This window comes from Neolamprologus brichardi, chromosome 8, assembly GCF_056152115.1.
Source record: "Neolamprologus brichardi isolate AB-2024 chromosome 8, ASM5615211v1, whole genome shotgun sequence".
Taxonomy (NCBI): domain Eukaryota; kingdom Metazoa; phylum Chordata; class Actinopteri; order Cichliformes; family Cichlidae; genus Neolamprologus; species Neolamprologus brichardi.
The window spans coordinates 6857274-6880124 of record NC_142111.1 but is presented as its reverse complement, the minus strand read 5'-3'; the positions used below and the strand labels follow the sequence as shown (position 1 = coordinate 6880124).

The 22851-nt window shown below is 42.2% G+C and overlaps 1 protein-coding gene across 2 annotated transcripts in view; it reads left to right on the top strand.

Moving 5' to 3' along the window:
* The window catches only part of arhgap22b (Rho GTPase activating protein 22b), a 33802-nt gene that overhangs the window by 6667 nt on the left and 4284 nt on the right, over positions 1-22851 (top strand). Inside the window, exons 2-4 of one of the 2 annotated variants that reach the window (XM_087845072.1) lie at positions 3268-3467; positions 8247-8334; positions 18633-18761. In XM_087845072.1, coding sequence (XP_087701198.1) covers positions 3268-3467; positions 8247-8334; positions 18633-18761 — 417 coding nt within the window. Of the gene's footprint in view, positions 1-3173; positions 3468-8246; positions 8335-18632; positions 18762-22851 lie in introns of those variants that run through there. The other variant, XM_035915097.2, reaches the window with a different exon arrangement.

The window sequence follows — 22851 nt, the reverse complement described above, 5'->3', positions numbered from 1 at the left end:
GAGTGACACAACTGCAATACAACTGCAATACAACTGCAATTTGTTAGTTGTAGCGATGATCCCAGTCAGGGTAAGACTGATCTGTTTACACCGCTGATGCTGCACACATGAGACACTTCACCATGTCGAAATATCCAGCTGATCTGTGCAGGGGTTGTGCTATCACATTTGTGTAGTCAAGGCAACACTGGACAACCAAAACATCAAAGAATAGTGACAGCTAAGGAAAGCATAACTTAGGATTCAAAAAAACAGATCTAAGAAAACTAGAGATCTACAAAGTAAAATGATATAAGAGAGATTCAAGATATGCTTCTTCTGCTAAATATTAACTGGTTAGAGAAAAAGCCAGCTGCAGAAGAGTCTCTTGTTCAAAACAATAACAGATAACCCTATGCTTTGCAGTGCTTCAAATTGACTTCTAATGAAAAATGAAAATAATTTTACATGTAAAAGATTATATGCAGCCAATTAAAGTTTAGCTGTAATTCAAAAATTAGTTACCGTGCCAGTTTGATAACAAAACTGTCCTTTAAATGCATGTGCGCTGGGTGCTCTCAGAGCAACAGAGCTTTGATTCAAAAGACGAGAAGAATTAGAGCGAGTCAAAGTACGAGAAATGGAGGGTGTCGGGCAGAGGAGTGAAAACAAAGAGCCAGGGGAGACGGGAACTGTTAGCAGTGAAAAAGAAAGAAAGCCAATCTAGAGGAGAGAGGTAAAACATAAAGAGAGGTGAGTCTGCTGGTATTAAAGCTTTTTAAAATATGTTATAATTACTTTAAAATGATTCAAAATGAACTCAACAGCAGAATGTGGAGAAATAAAGAGTCTGATCAAATGTCAAAGTTGTCTTGCATAATGTTGCAGAAATATTGACCCATAACAAGCAGCTAGTCCCAACCAGACCCTTGTAATCTGTCTTCGTAGCTTAAGAGGTGATAATGAGTCCATGGGTAGCACTGTCCACACTGCATATGATGAGCTCGTGTTATTAATGGCAGCCAAAGGAGACGGCTCTTTGCAAAAAAGGTATTCATTTTTATGCTTAACTAGCAACGCGGCCTCTATCCTGCTCAGTAAGTTGTGGGTCGGTACTGACAGACTGAATGCATCTGATTCCTTCTTTTGCAAGAGCAACTGTCTAAACAGAGATGTGGAAAAAGAGTGTTCCATGTATAAAATCATGAAATAAAGGAAAATGTCACTTCATATTAAAATGGGAAAATGTTACTTAGTCAGTGGCTCTGGCTCTACTGAGCCCTCAGATTCACTCCCCATCCCTAAACTGGTTATCTTTCCTCATGAGTCATGTGTCAATGTGACCATATAAATAAATCCCAATTAGAGACACTCTCCATGACTTCCTAAAATTTCCGTAGAGTCTTTTGAAAGAAAACCATCTAGAGCATCACGTGAATTTGTGCCAATCTTTAGTGTTTTGGAAAAAACTGAAGTCATAGGTGATTACAGTCACCTGACCAGAAGGCTTACCTTACTTTACTCTACAATAGTGGAGTATACCACTACCAAAGCATTCTAGTAATGAGCTGCTCTCCCTTGTGGGTTGCTGTTAATAGACTGTATATTATTATCTTACATATTACACCTTTAAACATGCCCCGAGCAGCAGCCCAAACACTAGCACCACGATGCAGTACTCTGTATCTGCTGCCAGTGTTTTCCAACTATCTGCACAAACATTCCGAGGAAAGGAGCAAGCTAACAATGAAAAGCTGGATTAAACAAAAGGGGTAATATGACACCCCTCTTTGTTGAAACCAGGGAACATGAATAATGCTTGGTCACTGGCAAAAAGGCTAAATGGCACAATCATAATGAAAGCCACACACTGAAGCAAATTTCAAACCATATTCAGCAAATTTGAAACTGAATCCAACCAAGTCACAGCGGCACTAGCAAATTATTCTTGCATAAACAACAGATTCAATAACAATGGCAACATAAAACAAGTGGTGATCTGATGGAGAATTGCCTCTACACTGTAGTTACCCTCAGCTCAACACAATATTTTAGAGCACTGTAAGAATATTGTTTTAGTTTAGGCAGCATTTGTGTGCTCTCTAAAACCTTCTTATTAAAGGATGCAGACAGGACAGCATTAGACACAGAGTGGAAAAAAGATACCACTTTAAGGTAAGATATTACTGAATATATATTAAAGAGGTTTCCACAGCAAGCCTGGACCCAGTTTGCATAAAGAAATAGTGGGCCACACCACGTCTGTCAGCATCAACAGGCTTTTCAGGGTGTCAAAACAGGTTGTGATGTGCAATAAAAATGATATGAGCCATGTTCGTTAAGCTCAATGTATAGGCTGAAGGTAAAGATGTGGGACAATAAAAAAGAATAAAAATTGATTTTCTTCCCCTTCCATGCCTCAGTGCCATCGATTCCATGTATACGTGTGTGTGTGTGTGTCTGAGGTATGTGGGGGGGCAAAGAACACACACCAGCAGGGAGGACGTCAGCAGAATTGATTGCTCTAAATAATACATGATCATCAAATAGCCTTTCACTAGTTTGCCCCAGGTTTATTTATCTGTGCCAAACCTTTTTGTAAGTGTGTAAAAATAATGTATCCTTTAATGTCTGATGAAAACACACATCTCAGTGTAGAGTCACGCTCCTTTATGTCTACAGAAGTTTTATTTAAATGTCAGTGCAATAACTACAAAAATGACATTATTTAACCGCTGATGTCATACCAGGAAAATCTGAGTACCTCGGTAGCTATAAAGCTGCCACACACTCCCTTTTAAAACCCATCTTTGACTTGAGCTCAGGTTACACACGTTTATTGAGCATCATTCAGTCAGCCAGTCAGTCCCATGTGGTCCTATTATCTGAGCTCAAAAGCCTCAGCTATTCTGCTGGGTTGTACCTCTGCACAATAAGTCTATTCCAAGGACCTCTGAAATTGAAGGGGGGTTATCCCTGTCACCCGAGGCTATGCATGGTGTGTGTCTGTGTGGGTGTGTGGGTGTTTTTCCCCTTAGTTTTTGTGTCTGCTGCCTCTCTGCAGTCCCATTCCCTTTTATGTGGAGCAGCCTGGGTTAAAAGGCTGTCATGACTAAAGCCCCTGGTAGAGCACTATGTGCATTCAGGATAAAAAAAGAGGGAGAGCATACACCTACTAGAACGCAAACAATAAGATGGTAAATAAATCAAAACAAGCAATATCCTTTGCTTTCAGCTGCTTGTGTATAAGCCTAAAAAATATGCTGTGTGTTGTGTATGTGTCATCAGCCAGGTCAAAGAGCATGGTGATGAGTGAGGTGTCGCGAGGATCGTGCCGCCCAGCCTCCCCGAGCCTCCACGAGGGGGCTCTGAAGGCGGGGTGGCTGAAGAAGCAGCGCAGCATCATGAAGAACTGGCAGCTGCGCTGGTTCGTGCTGCGCTCGGACCAGCTCTACTTCTACAAAGACGAGGAAGAAACCAAACCGCAGGTAATATTTCAGCCACGTTCACACACAACGGAAAACAGTCAGAGGGTGGCGAAATTAAAAGCTGGAGCACTGCTCTTTGGCCGGCGTGATTATATTTACATAGTGAGGTGCAGCTTCCTTTTGGAGGACGGGACAGCTGAGTCATGCAGCTCAAACATATGGAGTTTACTGTGCAGCTGAATACATGAGAAACCTTCATGTAAATGATTTGATCTGAAGCTTTTCAAATCTGCAGCTGATGTTCAGTCTGAGTGAGGGAAGGGGAAAAAACTAATTTAGGTCTTTCAAATCAAAGCATGGGCAGCTCACGTGGCAGAGCAGATTGCCCATTAATTAAAGAAACTCTTGTTGATCCCTAAGTACTCTCGAGCAAGCCCTGTTTTCCTCTGACGTCATCTCTGTAAACGACTTTGTTCCCAAACATTTTTCTGTATCATTAGATCTGATTGCAGTTTTGCCAAACAGCACGTTGAGCCATTAGTTCAAGAAAAAATTATCCTAATTTCCATCTGTGAGAAATCTGCTTGTTTTAAGTCACTCTACAGTTGAGCACTGGACTTAAACCCACCTTAAACATGCATTCATTCCATTTATTGGCTACTTGGGGGCAATAGAGAGGCCTAGCAGATCCCCATGTACTAAATAGAAGTGAAGAAGTTAAAGAATTGAAAAGGGGAGGGAGGATGGGGCACGTAAATGAGAATTAACAGCTTGTAGAAGTGGGGGAACATATATAGATAAGATCTGGAAGGAGCATGTTTGGAGGCGTGGTCCCGCTGTGGTCCCGCTCGTGAAATTCAGATACTTTAGGTATGTTCCAGTTTATAGGCTGCATCCTTTAGAGGCCGCACTTGAAGGCCGATTAAGTCACAGCCAGGCGACGAAGGCTGTCCCAATTCGAAGGCTGCTCCAAATGCGGCCAACAAATGCGTCCTTCATTTCTCTGAATTTGAAGGATGGGTCGGGTGTACTCTTCATGGCCCAACCTATCCCATAATTCCCAGCCAATTCCAGTTTCCAACAATGGCGGCAGCTACTTAGTTTTAATGTTACTCTTTCTGGGTCACAAAATAAACTTTTAAGATATTTTCAGACAAAAATGTAGCTGTGTAAACTTCAAATAACTGCTCGATTTATGAAGACATCACATATTTGCAAAAGTGCTCCGGCGTTTTTGGAGATGTCTGTTACCCACATATATGTGGGTAACATCATATGTGGCTCAGTATTTCGTTTTCAGATTTTTAACATTTCTTTAGGGGTGGGAAAAATGCAACATATAACAACATATATCAATATCACTTCTTCTTGAGCACCTTGTGCAGCTGCACTAGGCAGATACTGCCACTACAAATGATTACATTTGAATAAAGCAATAAACTAACAGTAATAAATCAAAGACACACGGAAGATACGCAGAAAAAACATTTATCACTATTTATCCCTAAAAACTTGAACAATGACTAATAAAAGTGCATAGTGCAATAAGGCACATTCTTAAAGCTTATATTTATCCAATATTATTATTTATATTTGCTAAACACCTTGTTTTTTTACATTTACATGCAAGTAAGTAACAAATTCCAATTCTGCCTCCTCATGGTTCTCATAGTTAAAAACAATGAGTGACCGCTACCAACAGTAATACTGCGTGTGCTTTATTGCTGTCAGATGAAAACACTCAGCTGTAATGATAACTCACCACACTCAGCAGACGTTTCAGTGCATTAGTACAAACTGCAGGGCAGCGTGTGACGCCTGTCTTCCTACTGCATTAGTACATCATTGTAAAATTGTCTACAGAATAAACCTCCAATCAATCCCATTGCTACTTCGTTGAACGCCATCTCCTGTGGCAAACAGCTGACTCACATTTTCCCACTCTGCATTCCTACAAAACACAAACACACACACACACTTATATCGAAGACTTTTAGATGGAGATTCAGTGAAGCTAATAGGTTTAGTTGTAGATGCAACAAGAAGCGATGTAATCCAACAATAAAAGACGGAAGGTTCGTGATTGACTGATGCGCACGCACGCGCACACACACACACACACACACAATGACGTGTTCCCCACTTCTCTGTCTCCAATTTTGAGGAGAAAAAATGACAGTCTTTAATCAGAGCTTGCCAATACTCATCCAGCTCATATTGATTCGCAACTTCCAAGGGATTCAAGTCACATGTAGTGTGTGGCTGACTGCACACGTGCACACACACACACCACACACACACCATCACAAACCCCCTCATGCGTGCACACCCTCTGAGTTGTGTGAGAAATTGTGATTCTGGCCTTTTTTTTTAACCCTCTCATCTCTTAATCGATAGGAAACCTGAGGCCCGGAGTGTGGTCGGGGGTGGAGGCGTGGGTGGGGAGGGTGTAGTCCGAGCGCTGCTGCGAACAGAACATGACTGCCCCACTACCAAGATGAAAGGATGTGATAATTGGTAGCAGGAAAGGCAGCGCTGGATGAGGATCTATGGGGGTTTTCTTTTCCTTTTCATCGTGTGTGTTGGTCTGGGGGGGTGGAATACACTGCTGAACAAACAGAGTCCAGTTATCTGGTGGTACACAAAGGGCACCACCATCACACAACCATGACTCTGGTTGTAATACACAAAACCTTTGACAAAATAAACAAAAAAAGCTTAAAAAGAGCTTAAACTTAAAGTTTATATTTGGTTTTGTTTTGATTTGATTTATGCCCAACCCCATCACTTACTTCTTTCATATGATTTTAGATTTTTTCAGCCTGACATTATGGTGCTTCGAAACCTTGGCAGCATCAGCATTGTACATGGCTTTCTGTTCCAGTAATTCTTTACTGCTCCTTCGTTTCTTGCTTTACGTCCATTTCTGGCACTGATTACTTTTAAGAGGCGTGTGTTTATAGATCTGGGCATGGCACGTGCCAAACAGGACGAGTCTGGGGTGCTTCAGGTTCAGATCTAGGCACGCGGTACCGATCAACAGCACTGCGTAATGTCCATGAGTAACAATGCGCTAGCTGTTCATGTTGCACTGTTGCCAACGTGAGATAAAAGTGTGAACAAACCTCGAGAGGCCAGGCTAGAAGAATAACTGACTGGCATTCGTGTACAAACGAGGTTAAAGTAGGCGTGGCCGCATCTGTTTGCAGCTGCTTTGAAGCCCTTACATGTGCGCACAGTTCCCGTATCATTGGTTAAAATGCAGGGAAGGACAAACAGTGCTATCTAGCCTACTTTTCTGCGTGATTTGTGTTCTCGGGTTACGTGTTGCCTTTTCTTAGTCATTCATCCCCAGCCAGCTACTTGTGTTATTCTGAGCACATAGCACCCTTGGGACACCCATCCTGCCCTGCCCCTGTGCTCTATCCATCCACAGCTTCCACCCCTTTCCATTTGTTGCCATGGCGACTAATGCTGGCGACAGCCCGGCCCTCAGGCTGAGGCTGTTTGGCAGACTCTTCTGCCTGTTTGATGGAGGATGCCAGTGTGGAGATTAACGGGGCCGACCTACAGACGCTGGCATCTCTTCACAGCTCACTTGGCCCTAAGTTCTCGGGGCTAAATGGGTATTGATCTGGATAATGTATTCTGATAATCTGTGTGGGTCCCTGTTCAATCACAGGAGTAGCTGCTTAAAATTTTAGAGGGGCTAAGAGGTGAGTAATAAGGAGGGAGGAAACAGGAGGTGGGGGGGGGGGGGGGTGTGAAAATAGGCAACTAAGTCAGACTCAAGCCTCTAACGCACACATTTCATTACGATGGCAAAAACAGGCAATCTTGCAGAATCCGAGTAAATCTGTGCGCTATTTTGTGGCTCATTTGGGGCTGCTTTTGGAATCAGTCACACCCAGTCCTCAGGTTTGCAGAGTTGGTTATTAACACTGGACTGGAGATCCTTTCTTAGACATGGTCAATCACTCCAGATCAATCAGCCAGGGATTGATCCTTGCTCTTTGAGCAGGTCAGGGCATGGCACACTTGCCCGAGCACAATTTGCAGCAATCCCAAAAGAATCGGGCACTGTTGGTCCAGCATGCTTGGCCACACTTTGGATTGCCTAATGGGAGTACCCTAAGTCTTAATATTATTCCAAATGGCGTGCCAAATTTCAACTTAAAAAGATCATCAATGATGACTTAGACCTAACAGAGTTAAACCATAACCCTTGAAAACATGACACAGGTTTGGGTTTAGACCTCAGAGGGTTACGCAGGTACTAACTGTACCTGTCTGTCAAATGATCTTAAAATTAGCCTGGAGTTTCCACCATATCCTGCCAGAATAACTCAGAGTTTAGTTAGGAATAGAGACCACAAGCAAACTATTTGTAAGCTGTGATAACACGTTGGCAGAGGTGACTGAAAACAGAGAGAGAGGGTGTCGCCACTGCAGTGAGTCAAGTGGGGCACAAAAACAGATTTTATCACAGGCTTGGACTCATTTGCATCCTAAACATTTGCCATGGATAAGGTTACCTGTTAAAATAAGATTTTCATAAACTACCAACTGACCGAGTGTTACGTCACAGAAGCCAGGAAATTGACATCCATCACAGGTCATGTTGTAGGTCACGGTCACTCCAAACCACAAGTGTTTATCTCAGTGTGCCCAGCTCCTCATATTTGTCTTTCTTTCTTTCTTTCTTTAGCCAGTTTTCTGGAAAGTTACAGTAAAATATAAGTAAAAAGTCGAGAAACTAGTGAAAGTGGAGAAAAGACAAAGGAAATCGATGCTTCTGTGGTGGGAAACTATTTGAAAGCTTCTTCCTGTGCGTTTCAGGGCTGTATACCACTGCAGGGATGCCTGGTCAATGAACTCACAGCTAATCCAGACGAACCAGGAAGGCACCTGTTTGAGATCGTACCAGGTGAGATCCCTTATTCTCTGCACCCTTATCACAAAAACCTGCAGGTTTCCAATTGTGCGTTTATCTCTGTGCTGACCGTCTGAGCCAAAAATGTAATATCCTGTTTTACGGTGAGCGATGCAAATATCTGAAATCACGTGACCACAGATTAGATACGGGAAGCAGCAAGGAATTCCCATCAGTTGCTAGTTTGCATGACATTAATTTCACTGAGCTTCCTTTTGTATTAAAAAAGAACCTGTAAAATAATTTTAGTCTCTCCTAGCTGTTATAGTTAGCATTCAATTTGCTATTCACCGTCTCATATCGCCTCACACACCTACTCATATGCATTGTGCCTGGACTCTATTTATTCTTTAGTTCCTACTCTGTTTGCTAACACTAGAGAGCGCTGTTGTCCACAGTGGTCTGCCTCCTTGTCTTGCGTCTCTTGACCTCAGTGCTGGCAGTTCCAGTATTGTATTTCTAGCTTGTGGCGTGTGAGCATGAAAGTCAATTACTGTGTGAGAGTAACATGAAATAAGACAGAGAACAGCCTCGCCCTCCATCATGCTGTTGCTCTGAGACCGTAGATTTCAGGACTGTTAGTGAGCCGTCATGCTTCAAACACAGAAGCGCTGCCCGCGGCCAACTGGTCCAGCTAGATTGACCTCACATGGCTTTCCAAGGTTTCCCTCAATCAATACAACACATTTTATTGTCATGAAGGTGAAGTTTGTCATAATACTTAACCTTTTGTGTAACAGATTAAAATAATACCATCTCTGAGCAGCAGTTTAACGTGTATATTAAGACATATCTAAGAAGATATGCGTATAAAAATGGGCCACAACTAAACAGCCACAGAGCTACAGGTATAATCTCTAAATCGGGTTCTCTAATCCATACTGCAAATGACCTCTGTAATAGTTTGACTGTTTATTACTCATTCTGTGGTGTTTGCTTGGAGATCTTTTCTTCTGTTTAGACTGGCCGCCAGGCTTGTGAGTGTCTATGTGGTTTGTTTAAGGCCAGTCAATATCGCAGAAGGGTGTGAACCCCAGAAAAGTCTTAAGAACCCCGACATGTGAGAGGAGTAAGAAGCACAGCTAGAGAAGGCAGGAGACGAGTGTAAAGAAAGAGGAGAGGAGGAGGTCAGTCAAAGGAGACAAATATCATTTAGAAGGATGCAGGAACCACAAGACTCCAAAGAAATTCAGTTCATGTTAGGTGTGTACATGCTGAGGGTGGAAGTTAGTCACTCAAGATCCACAGTCCACATCCTGCCGGATTCTAACTGTAATAAAAGCTTATCGGGATCAGTCTGTATGAGTTATGTTTTCCCTCCTGTCCATAATTTATGACGACTCCATCTGCTGTTTACATCACGTTAGATTTGTTGTCTGCTCAGCGCAGAAGCACGTGTTAGCATGCTCTTTCTTCCTCCAGCCTGTAATCGGCTTAGTGTGATGAAGGTTTACACGCTCCCGTTTGTATGAAATGAATAGGCTTGGAGATTCGAGTCTGTACCTTGTGTTAAAATGATGCTTCCTCTCATTTCTAAAGCAATCATTAACGTGTCTGGCCATGTGTGCAGCCAATTTCACAGAGCGGTACCTCTTGAAACATACAATAATGAGCTCACTGAACAGTGATTCGCCACTATAACATATACAGTGGAGTGCCGTGTTGCTATGTTGTTGTCTCTGTTATACAAAAAACAGGATTTTGTAAAATTTACATTTGCATACGTTTCCATAGAGCAGAGACCTAAAAATGTTAATCTGTTTAATCAGGTGGCAGGTAATTTTTTAAGGGTATTTTTATTGTGCGTTTCCTAATTTTCAGTCATATTCTATATAAATGGGCTAGTATAGCACTTTGCTACTCACTCTGAGCACTGAAAATGCTTTCCATAATTTTGCCATAATTTCCTTAGGGATTATTAAAGTATTCTGATTCTGTGTGTGTGTGTGTGTGTATGAATGTATGATGTCTTTGTATGTCAGTAAGGAAAACGTGTCTAAGATGCTCACATCAGCCACACAGATCTGGTTGTGAGCGCAACAGCTTCACCCACCTGGAGTTCAAATGTTCTTTTTGTGAGGGACAGCCAATCAGAAGAAACCTGGATTCAAAGGGGTGGGGTGGCCTCATGAGGGATTTATGTTCCCACGTTGATAGTTGGGCCTGTAAAGCATAGGATCAGGACCTTTAACCTTCAGAAGTCTAAAGCCTTGATTTTCCTCCACTGCAGACAGCTGGAGACCTGATTGCAGAGTAGTAATTTCTGTTATATTTCTTTGAAGTCCACCACCCGGGGAGCATGTGTAGTTTGTCCATTGTAACGGAAATTCTGCGCAGACAAGTTTATGTGGTCTGCACGGACCCTCATCGCCCGATGACACAATTTACATAACTCAGACCCTCTAACGGACTTGCAAATATAGAAAGTATAATCATCAAAGATTTTTTGTTGAGCTGGAAATCAGGGAACAAAGAAAACAATCACCTCAGAATATGAGGTTAGAGTATGGGTAGGGCTAGCATCAACACCTATGATGATTTACAGTTCAGAGGGTTAAATGGGAAGGGTTAACAAGCTTGTTTCAGGTAGAAGATGACCTGAGGGGCTGCATTATTGCCCAATATGTAATAAAGATGAACTGAATCAAACATATTTTATGGTCAAATTATTGTCAGTATCCATAGTTTTTTCAGTTTTTATGATTTGTACACAAACAGATTTGGGAAAAAGACAAACAGATTGCAGCCCAAATTCACTGTCCCATTTAAAACGGTTAAATTTTCCCTCACATTAGGTTCACCTTTTATTTCTGGCTGGAAAATGAATCATTTGTATGTAAAGGTTTAAAAATGAACCGTTTTGAACTACATCTGTTTGCAACAGGCGGTCACGAGCAGCGGTGCAACCGCACGCACTGCAGCTGTTTGGGACTTCTGCACTGGTAACCCCTCGATATGAGGTCAGACCAGAAATGAAGGTGGGGACTTTTCTATCAGTGCTGATAAATCAGCGCCTGGTTTTCCTTCACTTTCAGCACTCTTTTGTCTGCTGTAATAGTAGCCTTGTCTTTCAAGGGAGCCCAGAGACCTTGGCTTTTCATCTGGGTCATGTCATTGACTGATAGACTCTGCTCTGGCAAGACTACGTTTGTGTGTGTGTGTGTGTCTGGCCGCAGACACACACACACACACACTGGTCATTCTTTTTTGTGGTGCTAAGTAGCCAACCGTATTGGAAAAGGTAGACACAACGCAGATACTAGCAACACAATAACCCCCATGCAAGCAAGCAAGTGCTGCTGAATGTTTTTCAGTGTTTGACAAATGTGAAACATCAAAGTCATAACTAGCCTGCATTTATCCTGCATCTCTGCAGACAGCCCTCTCTTAAATGTCACTTGAGTGGAAGCAGAAAAAAACACCAAATTCCTTTTGGCATTTGTCTGAAATAACATGAGCAGTTCTGCATGCCTGCAATTAAAAACTGGGCTTCTATTATGTTTTTTTTTTTTTTTAAATCAGTGTGTACTCGAGACAAAGCTAGCAGCACACCCAAACAAAGCCGATTCAACAGTCATGTGCCTGAGTCTGAATTGAGCTTGTCTTAAAGTCTACAGGCATGAGGGAAATAAGCAAATAAGTAGATATCCTAAATTATTCTTTTTTAACTTAGCGGCTGGCTCGGGGATATTAACCCTCTATTCTGGCGGTGCGGCGCAATGATAAGCCACCTGGACAAGAGCACGCGCAATTGCGGCTGTGCAAATGTGATAGCTTCTGCCAATTCATTACTGTGGACTAGTTGCTCACACAGTACATCACCCACGGATGAATAATACACACAGACACACACACATAGGATTTTTGTGTGTTTGAAAAGCCCTTTTGCCTCATATGGCAACCCTAAATGTCTGACTGCAAGTAAAGAACCAGTTCTCTTTACACTTTGACCTTTGTAACATTAACACAGCTACATGTTGGGTCCCATGTTGATTCTCTCTGACTTTAAATGAGTCAGATGCATGCAAGATGCATCACATTAACGGTATTTTATAGCAGCGGGTATGAAAAATATGCTCGGTTTTCTTTTTTGCTTCTTTTCTGTCAACAGAATACATGGTCACATATTGGCTGGTTAAATTGCTCAAGAGACATTTTACAAGACAGAACAACGCATCAAGTTTTCTGAAATTGCAACCAGCTGTAGAAACTTCTAGAATAGTTTGTAAAAGGGATATGTATCAGTAACATATTTTTTGTTCTGTCTCATTTAAGGAAGAATCTGTCTCACAGAGCCTGATAGAAACTGCCCCGTTTCTCTTTGTATATATGTGTGTGTGTGTGTGTGTGTGTGTGTGTGTGTGTGTGTGTGTGTGTGTACGGGTTTGTTTGACAAAGACTGGAGGACAGCCCATCTCCCAGATACTGCACACTCAGAAAGAGAGAGAGAGAGACTTGTTACACTCCTCCTCAGGGATTTGCTTCTCCCCAGGGGGGCTGAGGGAACGGACCTGCTGCCCACACTGCTGAATGTGAGAGACAGGAAGAGAGGAGTGAATGGAAGGGCAGAATAAACGAGTGAGGAGTAAGAAGCTGGGGTCATTTGACGGGGTTTAGTTTCCGCTGGCATCGAGCATGCCTCGCTGGCAGGTTCTGGCCATCGGTGCTACCTGCGTACTGATCTGCTTCCAAACGGACTTGGCGGTGGCGGAGGAGCCACTCTTGCGAGCTCTAGCTTTAGGCCGGAGGCAGCGCCTGCCCCTGCCCACGCCGCTCACTCAGCCATGGGGCCGGTCTGCTGTAAACCGGACAGACTGAAGAAACAACATCTCCAAGGTAACGGGAAACAGATGCTGGAGATTTTTTACAAGTGTAGCAGACAGTGAGGTGGAGCGGCCGAGCAGCTTTGAAACTGTCAGATTTACAGCATGTTTAGAACTTTTATTTATGGAGCTTTTTTTTCACAGATTTAACATGACCGCCCTGTCCTCCTGCCCCACAAAGAACACTTTTAACGGATGGTGTTTTTTCAAAATTTCAATGCCTCAACAAGAGCAATTATATAAAAAGCTTTGCTGCAAAATGCCTTTTACTTCTTCAAAATATGTGAATACAAAAGAGAATGACACGCTGACTACTTTGCAGAAAAGCACTGAGCTGGCTAATTCCTGTCTAACAACTTTTCTTTTAGTTTAATCCACTCATATTTTCACACTGCAGTATACTGACTTGTTGAACTTCTTCCCTTCTGTTTTAGGTAAAGTGGTTTTATACCTTTATGAGCAAATTAATGTCTCTTGGCAGTTACTTGCATGACTGAGAGGTCACTTGCACACAGCTACTGGTAAATTACAGCTGTTCCTGTGCTGTAATGCGTGTTTGGAGAATACAATAGTTCTACATTGTGGTTACAAGGGTATCTGTGTCTTTGGTTATGGTTAGCACTGCTACAGTCTGTAATAGATTGTCAAACTATAGATATCTATAGATAGAAAGCCTATGGGCATTTGACCCACTCATGTTGGACTACACATTTTGAAGGTTTGATGTTAGTGTTTTGGTTGCTGGCGTGCAGATTTCATGGAGCCAGAAGCTTATATGGAAGAAAAAGTGGAGTGCTAAGTCCAGGTAGCTTTGTGGAAAAGTTATTTTAAAAATTCAACCCCCTGTAAAGTTCTTATGAAGCAGGAAACCACCCATAGGCTGTAAACATGCTTGTTAATGCTCAAAAGTTAGGCGTTCTAACGGGAGCGTCTGTTGGGAGTTACTTGCTTTCTGGTGCCTCAAGTGGCCACTAGAGGACGTGCAGTCTTTCAGGAACTTCATTTTTAAGTTTCAGAGGCTGCCACTTGGTCATACCACTATTTGATCTCGTAGCCATCACTCACTGTATAGTTGGTACAACGTATCAGGAAGCAGAATCTGTTGTGTAATCTATTTTTATTGTTTTTATTGTTTCCCTTTCTTGGTCACTCATTCATTTGGAGCCTATCCCAGGGCAAGAAGCAGGGTACACCCTGGACAGGTCGCCAGTCTGTCACAGGCTGACACATAGACACAGTTACCAATTAACCTAGCCCCACTAACTGCATGTCTTTGGGAGGAAGCCGGAGTACCCGGAAAGACCCCATGCACACAGCTCCATATGTCCATTCTGGGAGTAGAGTAACTTCAGAAACTAACAGAGTAACTTTATATGATTTCCCTTTAAAAAAAAGAAAAACTTGACCCGCTTATCTTACACCAACCCTTTATGCAGTTCCTTAGTTCATCCACTATCTGAAACAAGCTGCTCATGCTCTTTAACCCCTCCCTCTCAAAAACCCACATTCTTCTGATTGTCCAGTTTCTGGAAGCTTACTGAGGGGCAGTATCCAGATTTATAAGCTTTACTGTTTATATTTTGCAGGTATGTTGCGGCTGAATCAGATGATGACACAAGTATATTACTTGTATTTCTTATTATTTGAAAACCTTTAATGCAAACATACTGAAAAGTGTTTTGCTTGTTTGCTGTAACAAATAATAGTGTTACTTTTGACTGAATGATTTTTAAATGATAGGTAATTGATACATTTTTTTAAGCAACTTCATAGATGGGGATGCCAGAAAAATAATTGTTCAATTTTGTTTAATAAGAAGACAGACAGCCAGTCCACAGGATAAAAATATAAGTGACATAAACAGGGGTGCACATAAGTGGTCCGCAGGTGCGCATTCACTGTCTATATAAAAGACGTGCACTAGATAAGACGTTGCAACGCACGTTTGCGTACATAAGATTTTCTGGAGGAGGACAGACCTTTGTTTAGAACTCCTAAAGATGTCGAAGAAGCTCCTTTAAGCAATTATTTTGGTGTTCCTCCACCTCCAAAGAAATGTCAGAAGGAGTCCGAACCGCAAAAGAAGCGCGTATTCTCGGAAAAGTGGTTGGAGGAGGTGAGCTGGCTTCAAACAAATGATGAACGCACAGAGATGTGGTGCAGAATATGCCGTCTTTTATTTTGACACCGAATGCGCACCTGCGGACCACTTATGTGCACCCCTGGACATAAATATACTTATAATGAGAAAGTAATGCACTACCTCAACTGAGTGCAGGTATCTCAACCTACTGTGACAGTTTACTAAGTTCAAACAGTGACTTCAGCTAGGAGAGCTCTTGTTTATACTCCTGTCTTCCTCCACTCATCCTTTCCACTCCTTATCGTTTATTCCACAGTGTCTATGAGCTTTGTGACATTTAAATACTGAAGCAGGGCGTATCTCCAGGGATAATCTAAATGGAATATACACAGGCACTCCTAACTCCTAACACTGCAGCTTTACGCATGTGCTCTGCAAACATTTAACCTCTTTGCATCTCAAATGTCAACCTCTGTCTCATGCCTGTGTGGAGCAACCAAAATCAAATTCATTGCAGGGAGCTGAAGAGGAAAACCCAGTCAGACGACTGTCTGCAGTAAACATTATCTTAACTGGCTGCAAATAGGATCTTTGTGTCGCTGGTCAATCCAGGCTTGGATGTTCCGATTTAAGTGGCTCTGTGTGTGTAGAGGAGATGTGGTAGCACTTTAATGTCCAAATCTCTTCTCTACATTTTTATCACCCCTCTTCTCCTGTGGACTTATTTACGACTCATGCTTCTATGACACTACATATATTGCTCATTAATACAAGCAAGCTTGACAGTGAGTCTATTTCCTCACAGTATTCCCAGACAGTGGAGTATTTGTGATGACACGCCGCTGTGTATTGTTGATCATGGTAGTGTGAGTTTGAAAAGCTGGGTGACAATGGCACTTAGCTTTATAGCACCACTGTTTATATTTGGTTTACCTTCTCACAACTAAATGACTGTAACAACAGTGACGGTGACTTTGCACCCACAGCCAATTGCCCACATCTAACCCTAATGCTGCTGAAGATCACAACAGATCACATTTCACACATTTGAAAAACAAAAATAAGATGTCTGATATTCTTATATCAACCTGGCATCGCTCACTGTGACTCACACCGAGTTTACAGTACGATGTGATTTTCTTCCCCACATTTTCAGGCAGCTATGAGCTTTGCTAATGTTTTAGATCCATCACTTCTTCTCTGGACCACAGTGTGGGTCACAGTGCAAAAGTACAAGCACCCAATAGGACAGCTATGCCATCTAGTGGTAAGAAACCCACATTTCTAAAGCACAGTGATTTTTCAACCTGGTTTATCCAAACGAAACAAGTTTAATACACAAAATTAAAAAATGGACATTTGCTGCTGTCAGAAATATTATAAAATATCTTTGATAAAATCAGATAATTTTCACTTTGAATTCACTAATGTCCCATCTAAATGTCTCATCTAGGGAGGGAAAAGAAAATCTGCTACCTTGTTCATCTTCAAATAACATTTTTTAAACCTTTAAAAGATGTTGATATTTGAGCCTAAATTAAGACCTTCAATTTAAATTTAAAAAAGGAGTTTTCAAGAGATTGAGGGAGGGGTACTTTTAGATGTTTGCATCATTTTTGAGGGGTTATTTCAAAATGTGATTATGTTATTTATTTTTTTAATTGTTTAGAAGTTGGATGTGTGTGTGTGTGTGTGTGTGTGTGTGTGTGTGTGTGTGTGTGTGTGTGTGTGTGTGTGTGTGTGTGTGTGTGTGTGTGAGAGGGGGGGTATCTTCAAGTGTCACTGTCTCTAAAATGTTCAGTTTGATGAATAAACTATACATTTAGATATCAACACCCTACCAGCAAAACTGTGGTTTCTCCAGGCCTTCAAATCAGCTCTCGTTCTTTGTTGTTACATCATGAGGCCATATTCACAGAGTCACAGTACCAAAACCTATAACTATATACCTTTTCTAGATTTTAAAATGCCCTTAAAAATGAAATAAATAAATAAATAAATAAATAAAAATAAAAGTAAATATCCAGCTCTTAGTCCAAGAGCACCTTTGGGATGTTTAGGACATTCAATCGACTAGCAGAGGAATTACCTTTCATTTGTACTGTTATTCACAAAACCATTACCGTTCTGTCTCTGAGATACCCCGAGCAACATTGATAGATACCATTTTAGCCAAAGATGCTAGTCTCAAAAGCACTATGACAAGGATCTGCAATACACTAGCTCCCAAGTAGGCTTTGAATACAGTTCTAGAACAAGAAACAAGGAACTGTATCTCTACTTTTAAGATTAAGCTTGAAACTTTCCTTTTTTGCTAAAGCTTGTTGTTAGTGCTGGATCAGGAAATCCTGAATCCTCCCTTAGTTATGCTGCAATAGGTGTAGGTTGCTGGGAGATTCCCATGATGCATCCTATGAGTATTTCTTCCTCAGTTACATTTATTACCCACTATGTGTTAGCAGACCTCTCTACACTGAATCACACTTGTTATCAATCTCTGGCTCTCGTCCACAGCATGTCTTTTATCCTGTCTTCCTTCTCTCTCCCCAACCAGTTGCAGCAGATGGCCGCCCCTCCCTGAGCCTGGCTCTGCCGGAGGTTTCTTCCTGTTAAAAGGGAGTTTTTCCTTCCCACTGTCGCCAAAGTTTTTTACAGGGTTTTTCCCTGTATGTGTTATTGTAGGGTCTACCTTACAATATAAAGCGCCTTGAGGCGACTGTTGTTGTGATTTGAACTGAACTGAACTGAAAATTGAATTGAATTGAATCCACCTTACCAAACCAAAACATTTACCCCAGCATTTAGCCCACTCAAGTCCAGTGCAAACGTATGTTTTGGACTTGTTTTCAGTTTAAATGTATTATTTTAGTATCAAACATGCATAACATAGAGACCTAATAAGAGTTCAAAACCTTAAGGTAAAGAAGATCAAATTCACTTATATATGTGTAACTAGAAAACAATGCTCTCTGTGCAATCTGCTGCTATCACAATTCCAACTTAATCCAAATAATCTTTTCCCCTTTATCAGATCTGTGAGGTTTTTGGCTTATTATTGATCATGTTACATGTTTAGTTACTTGTTAATTCTTAACAGTAATGGTTTGTTTTAAATGATTTTTCTGTTAGAGTTCATCTTCTCAACAATTTATTATCTTGTATTCAACTGCTAGGATACTTCAGAGAAAGTCCTGAGCAGTTTGACATTTATTTCAAGGTAAATTTATGAGGCAGTTCCCTACAAAGACAAAAAAACAAACAAATAACCAAAAATAAAACCCATCTAGTAGCATCACACTGCAGAGCACAAGTTTGATTCCACGATTAAGCCCTATTTCATCTCTGTTGTACTCACTCATACGCTTCTTCCTTGTGTGTCCCCGCAGGCGGAACAGGAGAGAAGGATCGGGCACCCATCAGCCATGAATCCTTCCTGCTCATGGCAAACTCCCAGAGCGATATGGACGACTGGGTCAAGGCCATACGGCGGGTCATCTGGGCACCATTTGGAGGAGGTAAAGCCAAACCTTTGAACTGAAACACAAAAAAACATATTAGGCCACCAATCAGTAGCAACTAAAAATCCATATTTCTCTAAGGAAAATATACAAACATAAAAGCCAAGCTAACACTGCTTTTGTTCATCATCTTTGTGTAAAAGAAAGATATATTATTCATATTTCTTTGCCAGCAATAATTCAAGGCGTGCCTTCCAGTGCAGGAGATTTCCTCTCTGCCTTATAAGCTCAACACATCGCCCAAAATATTTGAAACTTGCTCTTTCTGCTAGAATAGAAAAGACTGCAGTCCACATCTCTGCTCTGTCTTTAATGTTTAGGTAACACACTTGAGCTGAGCTATGCAAACTATCTCCAACCCCAACTCTGTCTCATTTCTTTAGCCTGCAGGTAATTCTCACCCTGTCTGCTTGGGATGTCTAACTAGTGTAACGTGACATAAGGCCAGAAATATATTATGATGTGGGGCATAAGGAGCAGCTGAGCGGGAAGGTGTTGGGTTACAAAGCAGCTCTATATTAACAGGGGGATAAATGTAGAATAACACATAAATAATATACTGTATGATATCATTAATCTAATTTTAATCCTTGTCTTTAGTAAAGCATGTTTAAGAGCTGCTGGCAACTAGCAGACCTATTCTTTATGAAAATGAGTCATTTATCTTCGTTTATTCCCTCAATTTTAGAAAATAAAAACACTCAAAAAAAGAAGTTCTGTAAGCTTGGCTGATGGAAAAATAAGGGAAGATCTTTGACAAGCATGACTAGCTTAAATGTCCACACAAGTAACACAAATAACAGACGTTTATAAATAGCTAGCATAGGCCTAATTAATTAAGAAAAAGTTGCAATACCACAATGCTATGCACGGAGGTTAGCACTGCTCTCACAAAACAAGAAGTTTTAAATGTGGGCTTGAATCCACTGGCTTGCTGGGGTCTTTCTGTGTGGAGTTTTCATCTTCACCCTGCGTCTGTGTGGGTTCTCTCCAGCTTACTTCTACAATCCAAAGACATCCAGTTAGTAATTGAAAGGTCCCAAATTACCATTAAGTGTGAATGTGAGTGTAACGTATTTGTGTCTGTGTTAGCCCCGTCCTGACGTGTCCAGGGTGTACCCTATCACTCCCCCCATGGTAGCTGGGATTGGCTTCAGCCCCCACCCCCTCAATTTGGATAATAGAAGAAAATGGATAGATAGATTTTATACTTTGTACATGAAGAAATGAGAGTAAAGAGTCCTGGGTAATCTTTCCAGTCACACTAATGTTTATCGTTTTGGACAATGACAGCATTTCTCACTATCTGAACTTTTTTAATACCCCCAAAAAGATTGGAAAAATAATAATTCATTTTAATCTTGTATTAAATATGTGCTAGTTTTTTGTCTATGCTAGCTTTTTATTAAAACGCTAGCATTTTGTGCTAGCAACTGATAAAATTCTAACAGCATTTTTGTCTAGCTTTCTGTTAACTTTTGTGAAATGCTAGCTTTTTGTGCTGCTAGGACAAAAAGCTAGCATGTTTTTTTTCTAGATTTTTGACCGTTGAAAAGATGGCAAAAAATGCTAGCTTAGGTCTTCGAAAGGAAAAAAAACTAAAGCACCTTTAAAAAGGGTTTGTTTTTTTTTGCCTGTCCCATTTGGTTCTTTAGCTGTCAGAATTGTTGTCTGAAGACCAACAAGGATACCCAATGGATTTACTTTGCCAAATGGATCATCACGGCCTTGCCGTATTGGTCCATTTGATTGACCTTTGTTGTTATTATTTATTTTATTTTATTTTCAGTTGTTACAGACAGGACAGACATGACTGAGGGATAGGAAAGGGAGAAAGAAAGATGAAGGAAAAGAAAAACAGAAGGGAAGAGGGACAGTGAGAAAGGGCACACAGAGAAAGAAGAAAGAAAATCTCCTGGATCACCTGTTGAGAGAAAAAGAAGAGAAAACAAGCAAAAAAACAGAGCAACATACTAAACACAACACCATCACGTTAATCTAGCTATGTGTAAACAGCAGTAAATACTAAATATTGAATGTTGTTGTGTAGCAAGCAGGACCGACAGCGCACAATGTGTTTGAAGATAGCAGCCAATAAAGGTGTAGTTTATGTCTATGAACAGTGAACACCCGTGTGCACACCTGTGTGGATCAGCACGCTTGTATTCAAAGGGTTTCCCTATGTAATGGTCTGCTAGAGGATGTAGAGAGCCATAGCCCCGTCCCCCAGGGCATGAAGCAGGCATGGAGGAGATCCAGGCCCCAGACATCCAGAGGCCCCAGAGTCCGAGAGCCTAAGGAGGACCACCGGAGGGCATCCTTGCCACCCTCCTGGGAAGAGCTGAGGAGAGCCCCAGATGAGGGGTCACCCAGTAGCCATGGAGCAGAAGCCAGAGGGGGCTGCAGTGGCGTGCCCGCCGGCTCTGCCAGCAGCCAGCTGTGCCAGAGTGAACCGAGCCGCAGGCACAGAGGCCGGAGGCCCGAGGGCCTGCGGTAACCATTGGTAACCATTTTCTTCTATTATCCAAATTCCTTTGCCCCGGAAGAGGCCTGACCGAGCAACAGGCACCAGGCCCCGCCAAGTAGTCACCGGGAGTGAGCTGGTACATACCTGAGTGCCCAGCCCCGCACACCAAGAACCACCAACGCACCGACTCCTGAGGGCATCAGTTACCGGCAGGGAGTGTGGTGAGGGGAGATAGGCCTCCACACTTGGAGGGCCTGGGAGTTCCCAGAGAGGTGGAGTGTAAGACCCGACCTGACATATAGACACAGACACAAACATGCATTCCCACCCTCATGCACACATATACAAATACTCAGCACTCACCCAACGTAGGGATAGATATACATGGACACTGTACACACAATCACACTCCCCAAACAAACTCTATACCCCGGGTCCAGGTACCCTCGCCCCTGGAGGGGGAAATGGCACCTAGACCCAAGAGATGTTACTCTTTCCCCCGGGATGGAGGCAAGCAGACCGCCCCAGGCTCCGCAGCAGCAGGGAGGCCAATCGGACAGCCAACATCTCCTTCCAGCCCCCCCCCCCCCCCCCCCCCCCCGCCCCAATGGCCAGCAGAGAACAGGGGTGTGTGAAGAGCCCATACCTCCCTCTTCTCGCTCATGTGTAGTGTTGTTGCGTGTTGTTCTAAGGTGTATTTAAAGGGGAGAGCATGGTACTGCTGCCAGAGAGGTGTTAGCACGGCCCCTCCCGAGTACCCTCAATGTCTACATGGATTTAAAATTGAGAGGTGGGCACTCGCGCCAGAGGTGGGATTGAATACACAGACCGTCCACTGGACGCCGTCACACCCTCAAGGCCCTATATATATGTGTTATGAGAGTGTGAGTAATGTGGATGTCTAAGGTGTGGAATAAAATTGAGGCACAGGTGGCCAGAAGGGGACTTTATCCTTGGTTCTTTGAAGCATTTTTAAGCTGATACGCGGGGGTTTATCTTTCCAAAGGAAAAGTTTTAAAACGAGATAGAAAAAAAATTGTGAAAAAGAAACAATAGAATGAATATATAATAATATATTTTTGCGCATTAGCTTAGCTTATCATTAGCCTATATCACTAGAATTTTCACTTTTCCCTCAACATTCATACTAAATGCACAGTGAAAGTCAATACACTGACACCTATGTTCAGAGTGAATCCCCTGACCGGCTGGGTGGTATTTCCAGCCTCCCTCTCCAGTTCACAGGCAAAATGTGTCAGTCTGCTGCCTCTGTGTCCAGAATAGATCTATGCCAAATCATAGACCCCTCCTTAACAGCAGCACTGCAGTCACAGCACATCCCATGCAACATGTCTCTGCTTCCTCAGCTGCTCTTTCCAAACTTCTCTGTCATTTTCCTCAACTTGGCTTGTTTCTGCTGAAAGATTAATTACCAGCTACAAGAGTCAAATGCCTGAACAGGAATGGATGAACATGGTGAAATGTGGGCTGGGAAGGTATGACAAACGCTTTCTGAAACTGTGCAGCTCCTGTTCTTTCAATTACTACCATTACTGCACGCTAACATCCAGCTGTGACTGCTGCAGCCAAACAACAGGTAATAACCTGCAGTTATTAGGA